The sequence below is a fragment of the Coloeus monedula genome (genome assembly GCF_965178545.1).
Source record: "Coloeus monedula genome assembly, chromosome: Z".
NCBI lineage: Eukaryota > Metazoa > Chordata > Aves > Passeriformes > Corvidae > Coloeus > Coloeus monedula.
In genome coordinates, this window is record NC_138822.1 from 76,698,900 (window position 1) to 76,724,247 (window position 25,348).

Here is a 25,348-nt window from a genome sequence, read left to right on the forward strand (position 1 = left end):
CCCTAACTCTTGCACCTACCATGAGGGGCCACATCTGCAGCACCTCTTCACTTGGGCTGGCAAACCAGAAGTGAAAGGCTTGGGCGCACACAGAACCCATAGACACATACATCAAACCTGTCCAGAAGGATAAAATCAAGGATATGCCCTGCAGAGTGCAGTGACCCCAGCATTCTTAAGCTGCAGCCCTTGATTCCTGGCAGGCAGCACCCTCAGCCACCCAGCAATGTTTCCTTATCACTCAGCACCTCTTTCTCTATTTTTTAAAATTACTTCAGCTTTAGTATTTTGCCATGCCAGCTCAGTAGGCTGTTACGGATTAGAGTTTAATAAAAGCAATCAAATACGGATGTGAACATGCAGCTCCTGCAACTCTTGGGTACTGCTGTTACGTCACAGAGCACAGCATCTCATGAGAAAACATTTGCAATTGTGTGAACAGTATATTTTTAAAAGTTGCAGTTTTTTCAATACCTTTTTCTCTTGCCACCATTGTTAACCTACACATGTCCACCTTCATCACCCTTTAACTGCCTTAAGAAAGTCCAGTTGCTGGTTTGGTTTTGTTTTGTTTTGTTTTTAACAGTGCCTTCTTTAATTTTTTTCAATACAGTTCATAAAGTATTTGCATAGGAAATATATCCTTGGTCGCTGCTTATATGGGAGCATGTGAATAGACTTCATTTTGGATAAATACAAGTACACTGGAAACCGGATTTTGCTATTATTAGAAATAAAAATAAATGTCCTCGCTCACAGAAGCCTCATATGTAATAACATTAAATGCCAATGGCATGAAAGATGTATTATGACTGATACTCTTATGCTTATGAAAGAACTCAGTCTGCAATTTAATGTCAAGGCACATCGCTCTCTTTCTCTTTCCTGCTCTCCATGACTGAACTTAGGGATGCTGCAGAAATTGCACTAGATATTTTAACCATGTGAACAATTGTGTCATCTCAACAATGTATTCTCCTGTGTATTTTTCATTTAAATCACAGGTTTTTTTGGGGTAGACCTAGGAGGAATTAGTCCACTAGTGCACCCTTGTCCTTAGTGGGAGCAGCTGCTCTTAAATTGCTTCTGACAGATGCTTGTCCAGCCCTTGGGGTACCCAGCACAAGAGGTCCTAAGCAGGGGATTGTCCCACTCTGCTCCCAACACCTGCACAGCCACTTCTTTTGAAAGCCCCAGGAATGGTGCTGCCAACCCATCTCCTGGTGACATGTGTCAGCATGTCCCTCTTACACCCACTGAAACCTTCTCCTTAAGTCTTTTCCTGCTGTATTGCCTCAGAGCACTGCCTTCCTTACCCTGCCAACCCAGGATCTCTTTGGGAGTGTTCATCTCTCTCATCTCCCTGCTTCCAGCCTCTCAGCTGGCTGCGCTGTCCTTGCAGCTTTCCTGCTCCTCATGTCCTTCAATGCTGGTACTCAAAACTGGAGCAGAGGCCTTTGCACTGCAAAGCAGTGCAACAGGATCAGCTCATGTTTCCTGCTCACTCCTTTCCTGCCTGTGCTGTTCAGTACATCTCTGCTCAAGAAAGATCTTTTTCTGTTCACCTCCTCAGTCAGTTATTCCAACCTCCTTTCCCTCTCCTTCTATTTGCCTCCATCCTCACCGAAGCACATCCTGTTTACTTCAGACTGAGTCTCCCCATTTGCCTCAGATTAAATGAGTTGCACAGCTTCTCTCCACCTGCTGCACAGGAAACAGCCAGGCAAATGATAAATGCCACACAAAGACTCCCAGGCCTGGGAACCAGATACACTGTTAGCCTGGACGGTGTGGGACGTCACACTAAATCGCATCAGCCACGACTGAGTTACGCTGCAGCATGCAAATCAGGGCTTAAAAGAGGTCAGCGAGAAACTGGACGCAGGACAAGCACAGGAAATACTGCAGCTAGAGCTGTTGCTCTTCCCTGGGATTTCACACAGTTACAGCAGCTGAGAAATCCCTTCCTGCCCTACAGACAGACAGGGCCCAGCTGTATCCCACCACAGCACTGCTTTGCCCTGGGAGCTCCTGCAGATGGCTGGAGTCAGTTCTCTCCTGGAATGGGTTTGGCACGGTGCTGGTCCACGTGGGATGTTTGTTGCTGCCTGTTGAGGCATCTCCACTGTGAGCCCACGCGTCCTGCAGTGATGCGGAGGTTGTGTTTCACACTCCCCATCCATGTTCAGTGACCCAGCTGCATTGGACTGTCCGTAAGAGTCTGAGCAAGAGCAGCACAGAGAATAGGATTCATACTGGTCTGACTGCAAACACAGAGCTCAAGCACTGCATATCAGCCAGAAGCAGACAGGATAAAACAGTGCAGGAGAATTCCAGCAATACACAGGGAGGCAGCTCAGGGAGTGCTCTTCTGGGGCACAGGCACCCACAGAACCATTCATTTCCTTCTGGGAGGCACTGCCAGCAGTGTGCTGATGTGCCCTGACCTGATCAACAGCTGCTCTGTAGGAAGGAACCCAGGATGGACCTGAATATGGGCTCCCTGGCATGCAGTGATGGGGATGGCAACAGGGCTGGAGTACGGGATGCTCCTGTCCCACTAGCAGACCCAGATTATCACATGCATTACCACGTGTCCCTACCCATGCCTCACTCTGACCCTGCCACCTAGGAACAGGGGGTGTTCTGGGTCCTGTCCGGAGGCAAAGATGAGGTACACTCTGAATAAGAAGCAAATCTAGATCCTGTGTTCATGTAAGCTGTTCAAGCAGGAGGCAGCCAATTTTAACAACAATCCAGTCTTAAGATGCTGATCTGGCTCCAGCCCAAGTCTTTGTACTAAGCTCCTTGACATCCTGTTTAGAAAAGCATTATTAAAATCTAATTGCTTCATGCATATATTGCTGTTTTAATTAGAACAGAAGCAGGAGAGAGAGATGGGAGCAGTAATCAATCTCTCTGATACTAATACATTTTTGAAGAAGGAACTGGCCATGGGAAAAGCCAATCTAACATCACCGGAGGAAACCAGAGGGAGATATTCCTACTGATTGTCCGCTTTGCCAACAGCACAGTCTCAGTGCGGCCAGGGGTGGCCTCCCTAAAGTGCTCTTTGCTTCGAGACACTGACTGGGATGCTGCACCTGAATTAATTTTATACGTTTGCTGCTGTGTCTCTGTTGTACCAAAATGTAATTACTTCAGAGCCATAGACCAGTTAAACCCATCTGCTCAGCTGGCTGCTGAAACTAATGGGTACTCTTTGCAACAAAGTAGTGCAAAATAGAGGCATGCTGGATAGCAAATTATGTAGAAGTCATCAAGGTCCTTAAGGCAAGCACCTCCCAAAGTAATCTCTCCACTGCTGAGCAAGTCCCACGGGTACCGAAGATGGAACAAGGTTAACCAGCTGCTGGCAGTTTCAGCAAAACAGTGGCCAAGATGGCAAAATAAATTACCTGACAAATAATTGCAGATGTAAGGACTAGAGGGGACCTGTTGACAGAGGTTAACTGACATTGATGCGTATCCTTAACCCTAAGTGGATGTGTCCACTACAGAAAATTCTTCAACGAAAGGGGTGTCAAGCACTGGAAGAAGCTGCCCAGGGAAGCTGTGGTGTCACCAACACTGGAGGTATTTAAAAGATGTGTAGACATGGCACTCAGGGACATGGTTTAGTGGTGGGCTTGGCAGTGCTGGGTTTACAGCTGGAACAATGACACAAAGCCAGTCACTTTCACAGTGAGGCTTTCAATGACACACAAATAGCGTCATTGAAAGCCTCAAAACACCAGCAAACATGGCCTGATCCTTGCCTCACTCTTTGTGTTGCTGGAGCTGGGACAGAGGCAATGGTTGAGGCAATGCTGCCAGGCAAACAGCCACTATTCCCCCTGGGGGCCCTTGGATGAGGTATCTCCTCGATGCAGATGGCAGAAATCTTGTCACATCTGGATACCACTTCTGTCTGCAGATTCCAATGGCATAGTCAGATTATCCTCTCAGGAGGGGTCACTTCTTCCCTTCTGTTTCCATTTCTGTCACTTCTGGCTCTTCTGTTTCCATTCTGACCTGAGCCCAGGCAATGACTTCTGGTATTGCCCTGGTGTGAGGAAATCCCTGAAACTCAGATGTGTCATCAGGCTGCAGGTCTGGGGGAAACTAGTAAGGACTGAACAAGAACCTGGTGATGTTTTGAGAGTCCTGAACATGACAGCCAGAGTTACTCCTCTCCACCAGCACAAAGGAGATGCCTAAACTTGCCTAGAGGAGTGGTGGAAGCAATTGCTTTGTAGAAATAATGTTGCCTCAACCCCCTATATCTCACTGCTTTCCCATGAAACAGTTAACCCTGTGGATCCTGCATGTAAAGTGCTGAGGGATGCAGACATCACAAATGCCGAGGCATGGTGGTTTCTCCAGGCCCCTTGCTGATCCAGCTCTTCCCCTCTCTGTGAGGGAATAGTCACCATCATTTGAGAGCTGGGTGAGACACAGCCCAGCAGGGGATGAGCCCATCACAGTGCTGCATGCCTGGCATCAAGAACAATCCTGGAAAGAGATGTTTTCACAGCTGGCAACCAAGCAGGAAACAAAAGGAAGACAGAAATGAGGCACTTGTGCTCAGAAAATTAAATCCAAATTACAGTAATTATACTTTCATTAACACCCTATTTGCCATAAAGATGCATAACATCCTTAGGTGAGAGATGCAACTGTCTTGAAGGTGAGAAGAAGGTAACTGGAGAAAGAGTGCCAGCCTCTCCCTAGCTTGTAAAATCCTTAAAAAGTCTGGATCATCATGAATGGTTGTTTGTAATCTAACTTCCCCAGCAACCACCTGTAAATGAGTCAGCAATCCAGCAAGAGCAGCAGAGAACCCATAACAGAGCTGATTTATTTCAGCAATCCATGATTTAACCATAAAGAAAGGCATTGTTTTCTATATGACAATCTGGGGCTTGGATGCTGTTGTGATGTACATAACATGAGACAAATTCTCACCTCACTCCCTGATGAAATCACATCCTGTTGGAGGCATGGGATCACTGACTAAGTTGGGCTCATTAGCATAATTCTGAGTCCTTGGACCACAGAAACTTAATTCGGGTTCTGCACCTGAGCAGAATCAAGCACAGTGGAGACCAGCCCTGGCAGACATTGTTGGCACTTTCTTGATCACTTCCTTGATTTCAGTCCATTTCCCCGTGTGGAGATCTGGTACAAAGCCTTTCAAAGTGCTTGTGACCTCCATGCCACCAGGTCCTCTCAAGACTTTATAAGTAGACTCTGCTAGATCAGCTGAGGAATGAGTAACAAATTTGAAATGCCAGTGAGGACACCAACCCATCCTCCCAAATGAATCTGCAGACTGCTCTGAGATTTCATCCCAGTTATTTCACTGGTAACTGCTCATTTGGGGTGATTTTTCAGCTGGTTACTCTTCCTGCTTCTGGCATAACTTCTGCACTCTCCTGGTTTAGCTCAGATGTGCACTTGCCATTTGGCTTGGCACCAGAAGACATGAACAGAATCACAGAAGGTTCCCTCAGGAGGGACAGGTAAAGCCAAGGATGGCTACAGAGGCTGAGGGTGAGAACACCACTCAGCCCCCTGTATAATCTATGGTGTAAGAACACCTGTCAGTCTAGTAAGCAGCCCAAATGTTTGTTACTTCCTGTCATACAATAGATAAGAGCTTCAGCAGATTTTCTGCAGCAGGCTGCAACACAGGCAGGCAGTTCCAAGCCAGAAGGCGCTAATTAAGAAACACTAGGTGAGTGTTTATGAAAGAAATTTTGAGAGGTGAGAGAAAGCAAAGAGGATGAACCCTTCTCACCTCCTGTCCCTGGTCCTGTGTGCCATGTTCTTTGTCACTGAAAAAAAAGGGAAAGAGCTTTCTAGGAAGGAAAGAAATAAGAAAAGTAGATGACAGCTCTGCTGGATCAGTGTGTCTGTTCTCTGCCCTGGTGATGAAAAACAGGCTACAAAAGGTCTTCATTTTCAGCTAATGGTTTCACCTACAGAAAGAGAGGCAGAAGGTAGTTTAAGGGGTGAAACTGAGGTGTTGATAAACCAGACTGAGGCCAGCAGAGACTAGCAAGACTGTTGATGCCTGGAGGATTTGCACTGAACAGATACTAAGAGTACTGGACTTGTTCAGCCTATAGAAGACATAGTTCTGGGTGACCTAACAGGCACCTACCTGCACCCAAGTGGAGGATATTAAGAAGCCAGAAATGGACTCTCTGTAGGAGTGCACAGCAGGAGAATGAGTCATAACAGCCATAAACTGAAACAGGGAAGGATTCAACATGACATAAGAAAGTTTTTCTCCACTGTGATAGTTAGTCATTGGAACAAGACTCCAGAGTGGCTGTGAGATCTCCAGCCTTGGAGTTTTTCAAGAGAAGCCCAAGCCCTGAGCAACCTTGTCTGATCTCAGGGCTGTACTAGCTCTGAGCTGGAGGCTGAACTAGAGATATCCCAACATCACCTCCAGCCTGAACGTGCCTGTGGCTCCACAATCCCAGAATGTTCTTCATCACCAAGTGTACACTGGTGGATGAGTCTTGCAGCACTACCCTACTCTGCTGCTATGCTCTTATTGCAGACAGCATTTCTAAGCAAATGTCCTCTTAAACCTTATATTGAGCATAATGCCAGGAGCAGTGCAGAGCAATACAGCCATCAACTGGGCAATTCCCAGCCCCTGGAGAAGAACACAGGCACAGAGAGGACCAGTTCTCCAGCACCCTCCTCCCAGGGTATCTAGATGCTGTGGAAGCTACACAGACCAATTTGAATGTTGGTGTCAAAGGGGTAAAGAGAGGAAGAAGGTCCCTCAGTGAAAAATTACAACCAGGAGCACTGGAGAAAACCCATGGAGAACAGAAGCCTAAGGCAGATAGTGATAGGACCAAGGAGGAAGCTGGACTAAGAGCCTGTGAGAACTGGCACCACGGGGATGAGAAAGTGGGGATTGTTTCCCCGTGCCTACCCACAAGTGGAAAAGCAGACATAAGAGGGGAACATACATAATCCCAGATATGTAGGACAAGTATATGTATTCCCACTATGCTTGTATCAATGGCAGGAAAGGGATAACATGGGCTTAGTGTCAATAAATTCCCACTGGTTTTGTTGCTGAGTGCTTGCAGTTTGATCGTTTAACACACAGGCTAAAAACCAAACCATAAGCAACATGACTGAGGAGTTCAGGAGCCTGTAAATCTCTTCACATGCAGGCATGTGGCCTGTTCTGAGCTGTTATTGCCTCTTTGTAAAAGCTGTGAATCTCTCTCTGTAATGCTGCCTGACAATTCCCCTATCATTTCAATAAGATCAAAAAGTGGAAGTAGATTTAATATATTTTTAAACCCAGAAATAACCATAATGATTCACACAGCTTCAGTCAGTCCTGAACACAACAATGACTCCTCCTGGAACTAAAACAGAGCTTTCACTAAAAGACAAAGTGTTTTGACCTGAAGGTGGTTGAGGGATAAAGACAAGCTAGTGCCATGCTAAATACGTATGCTCAAGTCCTTGTTTAATTTGGTCAGCTGCCAAATCCCATTATATCTCTGTCTGCTAATTTTAAGGAGCTTTCCTCCATTGCAAATCCCTCCCCATGCAGGTGCCTTTAGGATGAGATCAAGTTATATTTTGTTAAAATATATTTAATTATTATATAGAATTGTATTATATATTATATACTATATATTATATGATCTATGGTCTATGATCTATTATCTATGCATACAATATAGAATATAATTGTATTACATATATAATCTTAGATTACAAATTTTAAATTATAAGTTATAAAGCTTAATTTACTTTCAAGGTCCTCAAAACCTTCTTGAAGTCATGTTTCCTAGGCCTTAGGTCAACCATCTTGGTCTGTCAGGACTTACTTTCCATTTTTTTGTCAATCAGTCAATCAGTCAATCACCTCCACTGCAGAGTCAACCTTGGATGTGTGCAGAGACCCCTTCCTAGTTACATTTAAAGTTCTGCTGTTCTCAGCTCTCTTTAAGTGAATCCATGCAGATGTTTTGTAGTGCTGCCTCTTTTAAGCAGGGTGTTTATTTTCCAGAGAAAGTCCATGTTCAACCATTCTTTCGGACATAAGTAGTATCTTGACAAAGGTTTACCACAGGTCTGAGCCAAACAGCAATTGCCAAGTCATGGCTGAAAGCCCATGGAGTACCAAGTGTATAAGGGGCCGTGATGGTGATGAAGAGATCTCATGTTGATAGACAAGCAATTCTGTCTGAAGCAGGGGAAACAGGTCAATCTCAATGTTTAAGTTTCCTCTAGGTCCTTCAACCACACCACATAATGTGTGACATTTCTGCAGCACCTCTCATGCAAATCCAGACAAGCCTTTCAAAAACCTGGGGTTACTCACTGACAGGGAGAGGCAGGGACAAGGGGCACTCAGGGGGGTCACTAAAGCCTGCAGAAACCCAAAAGCACAGGCTGTGAAGTACAGCCACAAAGGCTGTACCTCTCCAGTGAACCCCTTCCCGTGATTTCAAGCCAGGTAAGGGACAGGGATAGAGAGGAGGGGAGGTACCAATTGCCATGTCTTGGGGTAACCCCTGTTCAGCCTGGCACCACAACTGAGTATTTCGGAGATACGGGAACCGAGGGCTGGAGCTCTCTCTGCCAAGCCATCTCTCTTTCTTCCTTTGCAGGCAGGCAATGGTGGTGCCCCACTTTGTTGCTGCTTCTCTAAGTCAGAGCTCAGACTAACCTTGACTCGAAATGCAGGTCTGACTGATTGCAGAGACTTTGCCTACCACACCAGCGTCTGAAAAATCATGGCTGGCAGCACATCCCTGGCTATGAGCAGGGTAAAAGCACTCTGAAGAATGAAATTTCCCCACACAGCAAGGTGCAAGCAACTTGGAGTTTTTCCTGTCACTGAAGAAGGGATCGCAGATCCTTCTGCAAGTCTTCATACCCTACAGCCAGTCAGGATTTCCATACTTGGTCACTGCACTTCAGGCTCAAGCTACACCAGGCTCTCCCTGTTATGGAAGCAGGACCCACATTCCTCTCTTTTGCTGGTGCTTTAGGCTGGAAAACCCCATGAGGTTGAACTGAGCAAGACAGGACCTCCACAGCCCTGCTTTTGGCCTCGTGGCAGCAGACGAGAAGAGGTTTCTCAGGGTAGGTTTCCCTTTCACTTGTGCAGCCTAACTTTTTCAGTCCCCAGTTTGCAGGAGCCATTTGGGCTGCAGGGCTTTTACTGCACAGCTTTTAAAGCACAGCTTTTCTTCTTGAACAAGCAATTCTAATTGAAACCAAATCCATCAGCCTTTTGCTCAGCTCTATTACAAACTCAAACTGAGAGGCAAAGCCTGGCATGATTTTTTTTTCTTTTCATTGACATGAAATGCACAAAATCATCAATTTCCTGAACTCCCACTGGATGTCCATCGGTTGGCCAAGCCAGATAAAAATGAGAGCCTTGGAGCTCATTTCTCTCACTTAGCAGGTTCCCTCAGTGCAGATCAAAGCAGGAGGCCTAATCCTGGAGAGGGACGAACATCCTCCAGTCTCACAACTGCACTTGCAAAGTAGTTTCTGGTCATTTTGGTGTCTGTTTTGGAGTCTGACTTCTGACAGCAAGTCTACATAATCATCAAAAAGTCAGACAAGGCAAAAAACCAAGAAAGCAGTAACTGAACAGTGCTGATATTCATACTTCCTCCTGTGCTTCTGGGAAGGATCCTTTCCTCTTTCCTGCAATCCGAAATCCTCACGATGTCAGAGCCAACACCAACAACCAAGTGGGGAGATTTCTGGTCTAGCTGAGCAGGGTTAGTGTGTATCCAGACAGCACAGGTTTACAGGGAAAGGCAGTGACTTTTATTAACCCAAATAATACATAGCTGGAGAATACAATACCAGCTATAGGGCATATGCACTTCTCTTTTATTCCGGAGCATAAGTATTTGCTTAATAAAAGGTGCTATCTGTGCCCACAGACTTTGACTTGATTACTGTATTTGAGACCATCCTGACCACAACACTCCAAGCCCCCTGGGAAGGGCAGCAGTTACCAAACCTGATCAACTTAACAGCCTTAATCTGATACATTTCCTGGGGGAATTTCAGGGGATGACAGGGATCAGGAAGCTGAAAAAGGTAAATGCAGCAACCACCCAGAAGACATTCAGTTTAATCTCACTTTTCAGAAGATGAATGGAACAAGTCAACAACCTGTAAGCATCTGAAATGCATCATAACTAACGCGAATTTGCACCAAAGAAGTCATGCTGCACCAATCTGATTTCTTTTTGCAACAGTACAATACACCTTGTGGACAGGAAAGGCACAGAAGTCATTAACCATGACTTTGAGAAGACTTTGCCATTGTCTCCCTTGATATTCTGATCCTGAAGTGAGACAACAGATCTACATAAAGTGAGTAGAAACTGGTAAGACCCAGCTGACTAGTTGTACCCAGAGCTGTCAGCACTGAGTTGTGTGTAATTCTCACAGCTCCGTGGTCTGGAGGGGATCTGGTCAGATTTTCTGCTAGTGTTTGGACATTGGGACAGACAGGCAGACTGCAGGTGTCCAGGGAGACAGGACTGGAATTTGAAATTACTTTGCTGGACCAGAGATGTGATCTGGAAAACCCGCATGTGAATTAACAGGGACAAATGCGAGATAATGCAAGATATTGAGAGTGAGCAGGGACAGTCCCCAGCACAAACACGGGATTGTGGGGAGGGAGTGTTTTGCCACCAGGGTTGGAGTTAGAGAGATAATCACCTGGAGGGGACCTGGCACTCCTGTGCAGCAGTGAAACAGTCAGCTCTGCCACTGCTGAGGAATGGGAGTGTCATGGGCAGGCATGTGAAAGGATCTCTTTGAGGGCAGCACCCACAGGACATGGTGCAGCAAGGGCACAGTTCATGGAAGTTGGTTTGGGGGATAACAAGAAGATTTCAGCCCAACAGGTGGGAGGTGCGAAAACACAACATTGCCCTGGCAGAACAGGTCTCTGCACTGACCAGGCCCCGTGAGGGGTGAGGAGCCCAGGTACACCCTAGATTGAGAGCAGTGGGATCACCAGCAGCTCCCTGGTGAGATATAGAAGCAGAGGAGACCAGGGGATGTTTGTCCTAAGATGGCCTCACACAGTTGGTGCCTGGCATCCCATCTCAGAAAATCAGTCAGTGAACTGGGGCATAACAGTTTCCCTCCAGGAGAACCTCGGAGCTGCTTTGATTGCAGCCGTCACTGCATCTCGCACAGCCAGTGGGACTGTAAGTCGGACCCTCTTCTCCTCTGCTTCACAGGGCTCTTCCTTTTCTCCACGGAATAAAAATAATCCCCTTGCATCAGTTCCATCACGGTGAGCAGTGACCCATTTTATTCATTGGTGATCCCTTCCCTCCTCTCATTTAAGCAATTCTGCATTGAGCCCATCAAATTAATTTGTGCAAGGGACATTTATTTGCCCTGCTTGCAGGTGCAGGTGTCTCCCTTTGTTTTCTTGTGGAGGAGGCTGGTAGGTGGCACAAACATGAGCTGGGGAGAGGCTCGATGGTTTCGATCAGAGCGTGCAGGGGCATGAAGGTCTTCAGAGGGATGCACCCAGAGTCACCCAGATTCACAAAACCTACAGGTGAAATCTGCAAGTGAAGGGCTTTTTACAGCAATGCATTTGGGATGTGTTTTACAATGGCACAGACACAATTTCCCAGGCAAGGAGCTGCCCTCTGTGTCTCCACAGGCAGCCTCAGCCCTTTCCAGCACAGGCTTGCTGTTGGGGAAGATTGTGTCAGATTCTGGCAGAGGCTCAGGAGGAGTTACAGGAATGTGCCAAAAATCAAGCTGTTCCTTTGGCCCTCATAGCTGCATTTCTTCCTGTTCCATGTCATGACAAATTTCCTGCATTTGTCACTGCAGCAAATACCACCAGGCTCTGCAATCAGGGACACTGCCCCAGAGTGCTCAGTTGATGCCCAGGGACAAGGTATCACAGAATCATAGAACCTTAAGGGGTTGGAATGGACCTTAAAGATCGTCCAGTCCCAACCCTCAGCCCGCCATGGGCAGGGACACATCCCACTAGACCAGGTTGCTCAAGGCCTTATCCAACCTGGCTTTGAACATTGCCAGGGTTGTGGCATCCACAGTCTCCCTGGGCAACCTGTCCTGGGGTCTAACCAACCTCACAGTAAAAAATTTCTTCCTAATATCTAATTGAAATTTCCCCTCTCAGTTCGTATCCATTATTCCTTGCAGAGCTTGAAGAAGAGTAAGAACCCATCTTCTCCCAGCTGTGGGGCATTACTAGGTTCTGTGAGGTGAGGCAAAGCATGATGGGAATGGGTCTTGCAAATGAAGACCAGTGTCCTGTTCTCCATCCCTGCTGAGTGAATTCTCAGGTGCTCAGAACACTGCATGACCATGAGCTTGGGAGAATTAGCTACATTTCTCCAACTTAACTGCATGAGCAGTGGATGCCATTACAAATAGAGAGGCCAAACCTACAGCTGTGGAGGTACAGAGCCAACAAGGAGCTGCTGACCTACATTCCAGAGTTTTGTGTGCTTTTCTGGCCAGGTCACCCATGGGATGCCTGCTGCTCTCACCCATTCACTCATACCACTGCCACCTCCTCCCTCTGCCCCTGCTCCACTTCCAAATTTTCTTCAGTTTTTCAGTGACCTGGCTCAGCTTGAAATCTTGGGCTTGATAGTCTGTGATATCCAAATGTCAGGCAGGATGCAGGAGAGCCTTCCAGGATCTGGGCCCTGGTGGGACAAGGCTGTCCATCACTGCACCCCAGCTGTAGCTCCTCTCCTAAGGTATGACTGTATTGGATGTATCCCAAAAGCACTCAGCAGGAGGGAAGCACAGAGAAGAGGTTGTAGGAGAGTAGATCCAGGGCGTCTATGGACAACTGTCACTTGGCCACTGTGGTTCCAAGGGAGATGGGAGTCCTCATCCTACTCAACATGAAGGGGAGCTGCATCTCATCCAAGGACACACAGAGGCCAGGACCATGGCTAGGTCTCCCAGGCACCACGCACTGCTTTGTCCCTTATCCTCATGACAAGCCATCACCTTGTTCTTCAAACACACCCCGTGGCTCAGGGGCTGAGCTAACAAGCTTTCCTCCTTCATTCCCCTGTGCAGAGCCAGTGCTCAGGAATAGCTGCACTCCTGAGAGCTGCTTGGGGCTGTGTGGCGTAAAATCGGCTCACCCTCAGATGATCTGGAGGATAAACACACACATTACCTCCTTCGTCAGGCCACTCTAATCAGGTCTGGTAGAGGGGCTGAGCACTGAATTGTCTCTGCAGGGCAGGCTGCAGGCTGGTCATCCTGCACTCACACCCAGCCATTGCTGGAAGAATGAGAGCCTCCCAAAAAGCCTCCATTGCTGTCTTTGCCAAAGGCATGCTTAGAAAACAGCTTGTTCCCCTAGGGGTCCCTCTGCCTTTGTACTGCGGCTGTTACTCAGGCAAAGAACTGGTGATTTCTCAGGATTCCCCAATTTCCTGGATGGGATTTAAGTCATCTGCATAGAAACAAACACACAGAGGACAGATAAATAAACAGGAAGGATAGGTGAGCCAAGCAGATCCTGTGAGGCTGAGCAGTGCCTCACTTGCCGTAAGACTGTGCTGTGCTTTCTGCCAAGGCACCGAAGAAAGCTGAGGCTCTGGCTCAAAGAGGAATTGTGCAAGCTGAACAGGCATATTCAGGCAATCACAGATCTAACCAAAATGAAAATCCTTTGAAAACATCAGGCAAGGCTCCTTCTCATGCACTAGGCATTTCCCAGGACAGCAATGGGCTGCAGGGTGCAGAGGAGCAAAGTCCAGACTGCTGGGACTTGGGGAGCTCTAGCATCGCAGACACCAAAGAACAGACACAATCTGTGCACAAAGGAAGAGGATGCAAAGCCTGCAGATAAAACAGTATTTGTAGCAACATAACAGTACCAATGTGGAGAAATACAAGGGAAGGCGTAAATAAGGCACAACTAGAATCCAATTTTGCTCAGCCAAATTTACTGAGGACAGCAAATCCAAGGACACACCAGATTTATGCCTAGGAAATCTTGACTATTATTGATCACAAAACCAAATCCTCCTAGCATTTTTCTCCAAACCGCTAGTATTGCAAAACAGAGCAGTCTCACATCACTTTCAAACACTGGCAACCTTTTTATTACACAGACCTTCAAAGACAAAACTAGAAAGTCAAAGCCAGCCCTCTTGGCTTAGTCAGTATCCCCTTGACGGCACACAGCACCTCATAGAATGAGACTTGCACTCCAGAAATTATTCATAAGTACTATGGATTTTTTGTAAAATGGGACCTTTTCCTGCTTCAGCTACCAGTGTTTCCATTTAACGTGCTAAACACATTTCACCCTGACCTCTGGGAATTGACTCCAGCTTAAAATAACGTGTAAATACGCTGATGTTGTCTCTCCAACAACCGCCAAACACAGCAGCCACAGAAAGGGACATTACATAACAAAAAATCATTGAAGACGTGGCCAGGAACAGTAAAAGGAAGAAAAACTCCAGCTCTTGACCTTGGGGTTCAACAATGCTTCTGCTACATGGAGCTGTCTTCTCCCTTCACATACTTTGATGCAACCCAAAAGTTATTTCACCAAAATCAAAGAGTATTCAAGTCCTGTCAATCTACCCCTGCTTGTTTGGGTTAGCTCCCCAAATAGGGGGAGTAGTTAAGGCTGCCACACTCTGTTCAAGATCCAGACTCCTTTGTAATTGTGGTGCAACACCCTTGGATACCTGGATTTGTGCACAGTGGCTATGCCCAGGGTGACCAGGTAAATACCGAAAGGCTTCCGTTTTGCCCAGGAACTGTAACCTGCTGGCACATGGACCATCTCATTCCCAAGTAACAGCTTTCCAGGCTTAAACAGTACCTTCATTTTATTTCGGGCTATGCTAGACTGGGAGGAACCTGATGTGGAACAGTGGAGGAGGAAGAGATCCTACCGGGCCACAAAGGTCTTCCTGCTAATGGCTTTCCTAGCACAGTGGGAGGGCAGGAAATCATGGAGAGGAACGAAAAGGCAGAAGGGGCATGGGAGTTGCTTTTGCCAGTATTCCTTTTGGTGGTTGTTGATTTGTAATTATGAGTCACAGGTCTGTGTAGCAAAACAGCCGCAGGCTACAAGCAGTGCTGCTCACACCCCAACAAGCTCCACACCAGTGGCAGGCCTCTTGCTGGGACTTACACACCCTGAACCCGGAGACTGTCAGAGCAACCACCTCCAGCCCCTCCTGCTCCAAGGCAGACATGTGTCTGTACATGTGTCTCCAACCTACTCTTCTTGAAGGCCTCCAGCACTGGGTTTCCTTCTTGTACCAAAGAGTAAACACCGGTGCATATATCCTTACATGGCCTACAGAAGTGGCACAGAAAGCTGTGAATAGTCAGGGACAGGGTTTCACAAGTCCCTGGATGTACCCCATGTTCCTCCGCTCTCCCCCTAACAGTACAGAGCAGCTACTTGCAACTAGACTAAATAACAGGGAAGGGGCTGAAAAGAAATCAAAATGCATTTGCAAATTTTGGAGTAGGCCATCAAGCTGCAGGTCAGTTTTTATGGGACCCAAGCTCGTTTGTGTGTGCCTCCTTATCCGGAGGCCAAGCTGGCTCTGGAGGAGGCAATCCTCATGAAGGCAGGGCACAGCAGCACACCAAATTCCTCCAGCACTGCTTGTGCTTTGTGCTTCTGGGTCACTGAGCAATTAGCCAGTTCTGAAGAGACATGGAGAAAATTGGCCGCTGCTGGAGTAGCACAGAAGGCATTGAGAGAGAAGCATTTGCATGAAAGCAGAGGGACTAGGAATTACACCGCTAAAAGAACAAAACTTGACCTGTTTGGAGAGGCGACAGAAGTGCTTTTCTTTCAGACAGAATGGAAGCTGTTGAGACAGAAAATTTAGAGACAAAATATACTTCCCTCAGTACTAAACTGCTCACCAGCCTAGGACTGACGTGACCTTGAAGAATGTATCTAATCCATAGCTTCCTTCCTTAAATACAGTCACATGTGCAGATGGACTGTACATGTTGGGACAGAAGAAGGGAGTTCAAGTTTATATTTCTGTATTTACATGCGGGTTGGTTGATCCTGCCAGGAAAATTAATCCACAAACACCAGAGGTTTATGTCCAAAAGGGAGACAGAGGAGTCCTGTTACTTTATTCAAATAAAGGGAGAGGCCATGGGGCATTCCCCTGCGGTCTCTCAAATTGTTAGAGGACACAGCCTCCTTTTATCCTAATTTCCCGGCTGCATTTCCCTCTCTCTTTCCCCATTGGCTGAGGTACTTGAGAGGTACAGACTTCCCGAATCACTTCACACAGACCCTTTCTAACGTATACTGCCCTTTTTCTTTTCCTATGGTATTTACAGCTGCCCCCTTTGCTTCTTTCTCATCTCAGTATCTATCTTTACCTATCAGCAGACCCACAGTTTGTTTGTAAAGACAAATCTATCTCATTCCTTTCAATCCCTTACACTTCCTGCAGGTAAAGAAAACACCGAGAACAGAAACAATCTCCTGATCCTTAACTCCTTCAAGTTTCTCCCTGTCATCCTAGGTGATAACAACACAAGGCTACAGAGCAGTTAATGATCAAGCATCCCAGTCTCTATTCACAGTGTTCCAGTCTAGTACCTGCTCTGGACGTGAGCTGCATCTCACTGAAACTGGGGACAGGCATGAAACCAGGGCCCCTTCCCGAGAGCACTTGTGTGCAGGGGGTGCTGCTGGGGAGTGTGAAGGACGAAGAAACCTCAAGCCCCACAAGATCTCTGCGCTGGGATACAGTGCTGGGGAGGGGGATAGATTGAAGAGAAGATGTCAGCCACTCTCCTATCGTCTCCTTTAAACTTTGGACACTTCCACAAACCTTCCCCAAATCCCTTTTCCTCTTTCATCTCCTTAAAACCCCAACATCCTCCCGTGGTCCATCACAGTTCCCAAATCCCTCCCAGACCCCACCATCAGCTACGGCCAAAAAAGCCACAGTGCTTCAGGAAGCAAAACTCAATGCTCCTTCCTTGGCTGAACAGTCTTGGGCTGGATCTGGCCAAGGGCAAAATCATCAAAGCTGCAAAGATGCAGGGCGTCATGAAGTCCAGAGATTACACTGGTGGTGTGGTAACGCATGGAGAGTGCATAGCAGCATGTGCACATGGATGTGAAGGCTCAGACCCAGCCCATGCCCCTCGCTTGTCCCCACATTTTAAGCTGCTCACAGGTACACAGCATTGGACCCAGAGGTGTGCGCCTGCAGCTCCTGAACATGAGCAGTCCTGGCACTGTGTCCTGGGGTGGGCAAGCAGCTGTGTTCCCCTCCCTACTCCACTCATGCCCAGCTAGACCCAGTCAATCAGGATTTACTGCCTGGGAAGAAATTCAGTTGTTACCAAGAAACAGAAAAAGAGATGCTTTGCATGTGAAGAAACCAGTAGCAGGAACAGAGATTACCATCATAAATAATCCAAGATAAATATCCAAGACAAGCATCAGGCCAAGAAGATGTCTGCCTCCCTGGCACTCAGCCGGGGTACTGGCCAAGAAATTTGCCTTAGCCTCAGCAAATTCTGTATTGCAACCTTTCTTTCATCCGCTTTCTCTTCTATTCCTACTCTGGTCTGCTCTCCCAAAATTTCTAAAAAACACTGCACACTTTTTTTTACTATCTCCTGCTTACTTTTGGCATTGGCAGAGGTTAAGCCAGGCTACTTTAGCAGTTTTCAAAAAACAAACCAAAGCCTATGAGCAGCTACATTCTTCTGACTGTGATGACAAAATGCTTTAATTTCTTCCAACCCTCGAATGAAACCTGGAAGGCTCACTAATTAAACAGCTCTGCCCCAAACTGATTCTTCTTACAGCAATGCTTCCCTCGGGTGAACTCAACCACCAAGGTCGTTACAAATTAGAAATGATACTTTATTAGTTAAACAATTCCTGCCTGACATCCACTGCAATATTTAAAGAGCACTTGGAGTCTAAAAGTGGCTTGGATGACAGCAGAGAGACACTCGTTCCTACTGCTGCATCTTAAAATACTGCAGGCATTTCTGTCCCCCACTTCTAAACAGAAGGGCCCAAACCAGTTTCACCTCATGGAAATAAATACAGCTTGGGGCAAGGGGATCTCTCTGTCCTGCCCCAGAGACTTCAGTCTGTGCTGGTAGGGAGAGATTCAGGACTCAAATCACCATGGCACAGACACATGAACACAGGACCTCTGTGCCTTCTGTGTGCCCTTGACACACGTGCCTGACGGGTGGCAGAGACCCTGTCCCCTGCTTCCTCTCAACAACAAACTCACCTTTTTCCATGAGCCACTATGAGTTCAGGATGCCAAAACTCACAAGGAGTTTTAGGCATTTTTAAAAGATTTTACTGTGTGTCTTGGTGTAAGTCACTTCTGAAAACACTACCTGAGTGCTTTCGAGAAGTTCCCCCCCGGCATATTTGTTCTGCCAAGTGTTCATAAATGAGACTGCACTAATGTAGCTGACAGCAAAACTCAGAGTAGTAAATAACACTTCTTAAAGATCCCCAAGTGTTTTACGAACATGAATTAATTAAGCTGCAGGCCAACCCTGCAAATTACTTGAAGAGATCTTCAACCTCCCCTCCTTGCTCAAGGACATGAAGACAGGAAGGAACCAAGGTCTGATGAAAACCCAAGCATCCTTATCTTCCCCATTTCCACTCATCCATCACACCAGCTTTAACTAACAGCCAAAACCCAATAAACTCAGAATGGCTGAAATCTCACCAGGACAATGTTAGGTCAGTCACTTTTTGTAAGCTCTATCACGCAAGCCCAGCAATAGCCAAGGAATCTACAGAACATGGAGCAGACAGCACTGTGTCTGTTTTCAGGGGAAGCATGGGGTTTGGAATGATGTGGCTATTAAGAGTTCTCTCAAAAAATTGATTAGTCTGCAAGTTTTACCCATCAAAAGCAGTTGTCCCAGCTGTGTGGGAAGGCAACCCCCTGTGACATCAGTATGAAACAGATGGGTAGGAGGACCTAGATAAGCTCCTGACTGCCCTGTCCCTTTGGCATCCTGGGTTCTGCCAGAACTCAGCAAAAGGGGCCTTCCTGTATCCAAAGGAGCTGACAGAGCAAGATCAGGCAGCTGAGCTCACAGATGCTGGGATTGGTATGAAGGTCCCAGCCTTCAGAAGCACTGACTGTGGCTTGACCACTTGGTTGTCCGGCAGTTTTCCCCACTGGGCGCTGAGGGTACCAAGTGGCAAAGAGAATAGCCTGGGATACCTGGGTACTGAGCCAGGCATGGACAGGTTTTTCTATCTGCAAGGAGTCAGCTGGGATGTCAGGACTCCTCTGCACAGTTTTGAACCCTCTTCACTTACAAAAATCTCTGGAAGTTCTGTGACTGTCAACTCCATCCTGGGGAATCCCAGAAAAGAGGGAAAAGTTGAGTCATTTTACAGAGGAAAGCTGGTTGCACAGGGTAAGGGTGTAAAGAGCACACTGAGCTGATCTTTAGAGGAGCTTGGATCAATACTCTGGAAGTACATCTGACTTCCCACTGTGGGATTATATTCTTGCAAACATGGCTGGAGGCTTGCTGCTAAGGACACAAAGGCTGGTGCTTTCAAAGAAAGGAGATAGACAAGAGCACACACAGGATGGCATAGCCTGTTCTGACGGGGCTTGACTTCCCTCTGCTAAAACATTCTCTTCCCTCAGCTAAATCTCCTCACTACTTGTTCACTTGCAGCACTGGGCAGGCTAGGCCAGGTCCATCACTTTGCCACCACACTGCATGTCATCTCTTTTAAATCCTCCTGTCTTTCAGGGATGAGCTGGCTGCAGTCAAGGAACCCACACACATAACCAGTCATGCCTGAACATCCCTCCTTCTTCTCCACATGTGCAAGAAACATTTAGTTCTGTGTTTAGTGTCCGTTCAAACCTAACCAGGCCAGCAGAAGACAGATAGTTTAATAACATCAGAGCAGCAGACTCCATTTCCATCCCATTTATATGTTGCATGGGATGGAGTACCTTTTGGTTTACAGTCAGCAGTAAGCGATGTAGTTACTCCTAAACTCAAGTTTAAATTGCTTTGTCAACAACATGCAGTTTGCCTTTAAAGAAGGTCAGCAAAGAGAAATGACAACATTCATAACTGCATGGAGGGCTGCTGCTGGCCACCAGGAGTGGAAGGAGACATTTGAATTCACACCTGAAGGATGGGATGCCATCCAGAGGGACCCGGACAAGCTCGAGGAGTGGGTCCATGGGAACATCATAAAGTTCAAGGTCATGTGCAAGGTGCTGCACCTGGGTCAGGGCAACCCCCGGTATCAGCACAGGCTGGGCATGAACAGACCCAAAGCAGCCCTGCCCAGAAGGACTTGGGGGTGCTGTGGGTGAGAGGCTGGGCATGCCCCGGCCATGGCACTCACAGCCCAGAGAGCCAAACGTGTCCTGGGCTGCATCCAGAGCCCCGTGGGCAGCAGGGGAGGGAGGGGATTCTGCCCCTCTGCTCCGCTCTGCTGAGACCCACCTGGAGCACTGCATCCAGCTCTGGGGTCCCAGCACAGGAGGGACAGAGACCTGCTGGAGCCACTCCAGAGGGGAGGCTACCAAGATGATCAGAGGGCTGGAGAATCCCTCCTATAAGGAAAGGCTGAAAGAGTTGGGATTGTTCAGCCTGGAAAAAAGAAAGCTGTGGCCTAATTGTGGCCTTCCAGTACCTGAAGGGAGCCTACAAGAAAGATGGAGGGGGACTTTTTACAAGACATTTAGTGACAGAACAAGGGTGAATGGCTTCAAACTGACAGAGAGTAGGTTTAGAATATATATTAGGAAAAAATTCTTTACTGTGAACATGGTGAGGCACTGGCACAGGTTGTCCAGAGAACCTGTGGACGCCACATCACTTGGGAGTGTTCAAGGCCAGGCTGGATGGAGCTCTGAGCAACCTGGTGTCCCTTGGAACTAGATGATCTTTAAGGTCTCTTCCAACCCAAACCATTCAGTGATTCTGGCCCACAGCACAGTATTGCTGGTCAGCCTGAACCTGGGGTGAAGGGGAGAGCAGCCACATTTATGTGTGTGTGACCCCTCTCCACTGCTTAAGCCCTTGTGCAGGCAGGGTCCATGGCTGACACTGTGCTCACCCATGCCAAGGAAGGACTCATTAAGCAACAAGGGAACTTATCCTGAGTCAACCTAATGACAGCTCGGAGAGCTTGGGTGGTCTTGGGCTGAAATTTTGCTGGAAATTGAAAAGTGTGAAGCATATGAGAGATTCTTTTCCACAGTTTCCACAACTCAGCCCCAAACAAATTGCCATGCTACTGTTTTCTATGCCCTGTCAGCACAGTGAAGATTCACATTTCCAGTGGCATCCAACTGAAGGAACCTTTTAAAAATCATTCTGAAGACTCTGGAGTGACACTAGTGTGATTAGTTCCTGGCCAAAGACCCTGCCTAATACAGCAGATTAGTAGAGTATATAAAATGTTTGGGAGTACATAAATAAAAGATTATCATCTTGAGAGATTGCTTTCTTGGATCAGTTCTAAAAAGCCTGAAACTGAAAGACTCCACTTAACACAAGACAACTGGATCTAAGAATTACAAGGGCATAAGAGGGCACTGCATTTACAGGCATTCAACTCATAGCTGGATGAAGACCAGAAAGAAAATCCAGTAATAGAACCATGTAAGAGAGGTTATCATCCTTCACAACTGGCCCTCATGGATGGGCAGGAAAAAAAAAACTTCACCAACCCACAGAGGCACATGTATCTCCTTGCTGTCACTCGAGACAAGGACCCCAAGTCTCCTTACATATTAAAGATACTGCTGGCTTATTCACAGGAAAGCTGACACAATGGTCAGGGGATAGGCTCTGATGCAGGAGTACAAGAAGACAGGCAGCAAGGTTTCTGTGGGAGGACTCAGGAAAGAGCTGAGGTCTCCTTTATTTGATTTCAAGAACTTTTGCAAATAAAACCCAAAACTCAGAAAATATGTGAGTTTCAGGAAACAAATTAACATCTGCAGAGCCTCTGGACCAGAGCTTGTCTGGGACCATGGTGACAGCCGGGGACAGCAAACTCCTTTCCCACCAGTCTACACTCCTTACCAGGAGAAAACTGAGTCCTCTTGCTCAAACAGGAGCAGACACAAGGATTTAACATCCCAGATACCCTACCCAAAAGGCTTGAGGTAATTGTACCTACTTTGCTAGAGAGGACCTTTGCCAACACCATTGCATGGAAGGAGAGGGGACAGTGACAAGGCCTGAAGAGATCTGCTGTGGCTGGGGGAATGCAGCTCATTCTTACCTTGGGCATCTTGCGCAGATTGGGAGAGAGCTTCAAGCAGGTGATGAGGCCTAGTTCATCCCCAACAATGATGATAGGGTAGACAGGATTAAACTGGATGTGGGTTGCTTTATTTTTCTTCCTGGTCACCACTAGCTGGGTGCAGAGAGGCTCAAGCTTATTAATGTTCAGATCAAACACATGGGCCTGGGGTAAAAAAAAGGAAAGAATACAAAAAGAATTAATTAGGCAAGAACATCCCTCAGTGACAGAATGATGGCTGGAGAAATCAGAAATAAAAGGTTCTGCTGAAAACAACTTTCCAGCCACAGCACACAATTACCATCTGTGCTCAGAGCTGTGGTCTTCTTTTAAGTAACCAGTGAGCAGAAGTCATCTGCTGCTTGTGAGTGACTGTGCCCCTCCTGCAGGGGCTCAAGGACAGAGGACCACTTCCCTGCTGTGGGTGCAAGCCTTGGCAAGGCTCCAGCTGATCTGGGCTGGAGAAGGCTCAGAGCCAGCACTACTAACCCCACAGACCTTAATCTCACTTCTCAGTGCAAGTAATGAGATAAACAGCTGTTAAATCAGAGCCTAACACAGATTGATGCCCAAAATGGGGAATGCTGTCAGAAATTCTGATTACTGCTTATTACAGAGCTCTCTAACATTTTCAGCTTAATAATAACAACAATAAAGACACAATCCAATAAGTAATAGGGAAGTGATAGAAACAGCCATAGTATGATTAGAGTGTACCCTGGGGTAATGCCAGAGAAGCACAGGACAGCTTGGTACTGGCAGCTCACTCCAGCCCAGACACTACACCTGCACACATGTCCTTCTCCCACGGCATCAAGAAAAGTGCCAGGTAAAGATTAGCCAAACAGGAAAGGTGAGGATGGAGAGAGAGAGGCCTGAGGACCCACTCAGGCAGGAGTCCCACTGGCATGGACTTCAGACCTCTGGCACAGTGACACAGACCTGCACATCGCCAGCTGCACAATAATGCACATTTCATTGTGCAGAGGAAAGAGTGGCAGTTACTTGAGAGAATGAATTAAGTTAACATTATCTCCCAATAATTGCAATTTGTTCCAGTTACTGACACAGACTGCAAAGGCTAATAAAACATGGTGTCCCTCTCTTCTCCAGGGCCGAGGTGAGCCATTTCCAGCATCCTGGATTTCCACCTGGTATCCACCATGAAGAATTTGAGCGTTATGTTTCTCTTCCCTTTTCTGTATTCAGAAAAACTAAGGAAGGGAATGCTTTATGCTAACAAGTACAGTGGGAATATAGAGGAAATTAGGACTGAACTACTTGTAAACCTCCTTCCAGCTGTGTCTTGTTTACCGGCACTTAAGAGACAAAGGAAACACGTAATTTCAACAGTATGTCATGCTGACAATTTGAATCTAGGAATTATCTGAAATCAAACAATGCTACTCTATAAAAGCTTATTCCAAAGAGTGTAGAAGGTATCAAATCTGTACATGTACTTTCCTATTACACACCAATGAGTCAGTGAATTTTATCTGAATCCATTTATAGCACAGAGCTGGGCCATGTGCAAGCACATGTCCCAGGCAGTCTCGCGAGCTGCTGCGTCTTCACGGGACTAAAAATCTAGGAATTTGGTCTGAGTGGGAGAACAAAGGTCTTACAGATGCAAAAAACAAGAAAAGGAACACTGCCTCCAGACTGAAGTAAAATAAGATGGGAAAGTTCCTAAAAAATGGACAGGGTTGTCAAGACATATTTTGAAGAAATCCGTGACAGTACAATTCAAGAAGGGAATACAAAGCATCAGCCACAGACAAGGATTTGCAGTTTGGAGAGACCTTTCCCGGTCAGCCGAAGCATAGGTGAAAGCACAGCAGCTTTTTATCTGTTCAAAATACCAGGTGCCAGCATTACATTGTGAATCTTGACCTGACACTTGAGGTCTCACACTCCAGCAAAGGCAGCTTCAATTTCCTGCCTCTAGACATAAATCAAGGTGGCTCTTGTGGCTTGTACTTTACACCTGCTGTCTTACTTACTATCTCAGAAAAGGAACAAGCACTCTTTCAAACATATCAGTCTCTCATGAGCCACACTCATTAAAGATCTGATTTCTTGCCTTCACAGAATACACTTTTATTAATTTAGTAATCTAGGAGCCTGGGAAATGCTCACTGATTGAGTAGCACTATTTAATCTAGCAAAAAATAGAAAAGTAACAGGGAATCAGTGGCCAGGTTTCTTCTTGGCAGCCAGGTCTGCACCACTCTCTATAGGGCTGTCAATGAACCCCCCCACACACACATCCTGCCCTGCCCTACTCTGGAGAAAGATGGCATGGCCAAAGGCTCAGTGCTGGAGTGCTGAGCAACTTAAATTACTCTGGGTGAGGCTGTTTTTCAAAAATGTCATGAACAGCCCAGACAAGCACAATGCCTGGGACAAGAACTTGAAACCATCAGCAATGTGGAGAAGGTCAAAAGCAAACAAGTTTATGAATGTTCCTACTATAAAGCTCCTCTTTTATGAGCTTCTAAACAAATGGGCTTGTTTTCCTTTGCCAAGGGAATCGTGGAAAAGAACAAACTATTTCAGTTCTTCAGCTGGAAACATCAGCCTCATATCAGCTGTCAGACACACCAGATGGAGGGGTGGGCCACAGGCACTAAGAAGGACTTCAGAGGCTTTGATTTAGAGACTTCCAGTTACTCTTAGGAGAAAGGGAGACAAGGGTCAGAGCAGCACTGGTTTTGGTGTTTTGCTAGTAGCCTAAAAGGGGCACAAGGCTTTCCACAACACTTGAGGCAGGTTAACAGTGCTGCAAAGCAGCAGAGCTACACGCGGTCAGCACCATCTGTAGAGCTGCCTAGGGCTTTCTGCCCAAAGAATAGGAGACTGAAAACCTCCAGCTCTCCTTGGGACTCCTAGTCCCAGAGTCCCAGGGTCCCTAGAGCCCTGCTCTGCTGGCTCAGGTCTTGGAATTAAGGATTATGGAGT

General features: G+C 46.8%; 1 protein-coding gene across 1 annotated transcript in view; it reads right to left on the reverse strand.

Moving 5' to 3' along the window:
• The window catches only part of DNAI1 (dynein axonemal intermediate chain 1), a gene marked incomplete at both ends in the record, with an annotated part of 138,155 nt that overhangs the window by 6,977 nt on the left and 105,830 nt on the right, over positions 1-25,348 (reverse strand). Inside the window, one exon of the mRNA XM_082301716.1 lies at positions 22,367-22,552. Coding sequence (XP_082157842.1) covers positions 22,367-22,552 — 186 coding nt within the window. The remainder of the gene's footprint in view (positions 1-22,366; positions 22,553-25,348) is intronic.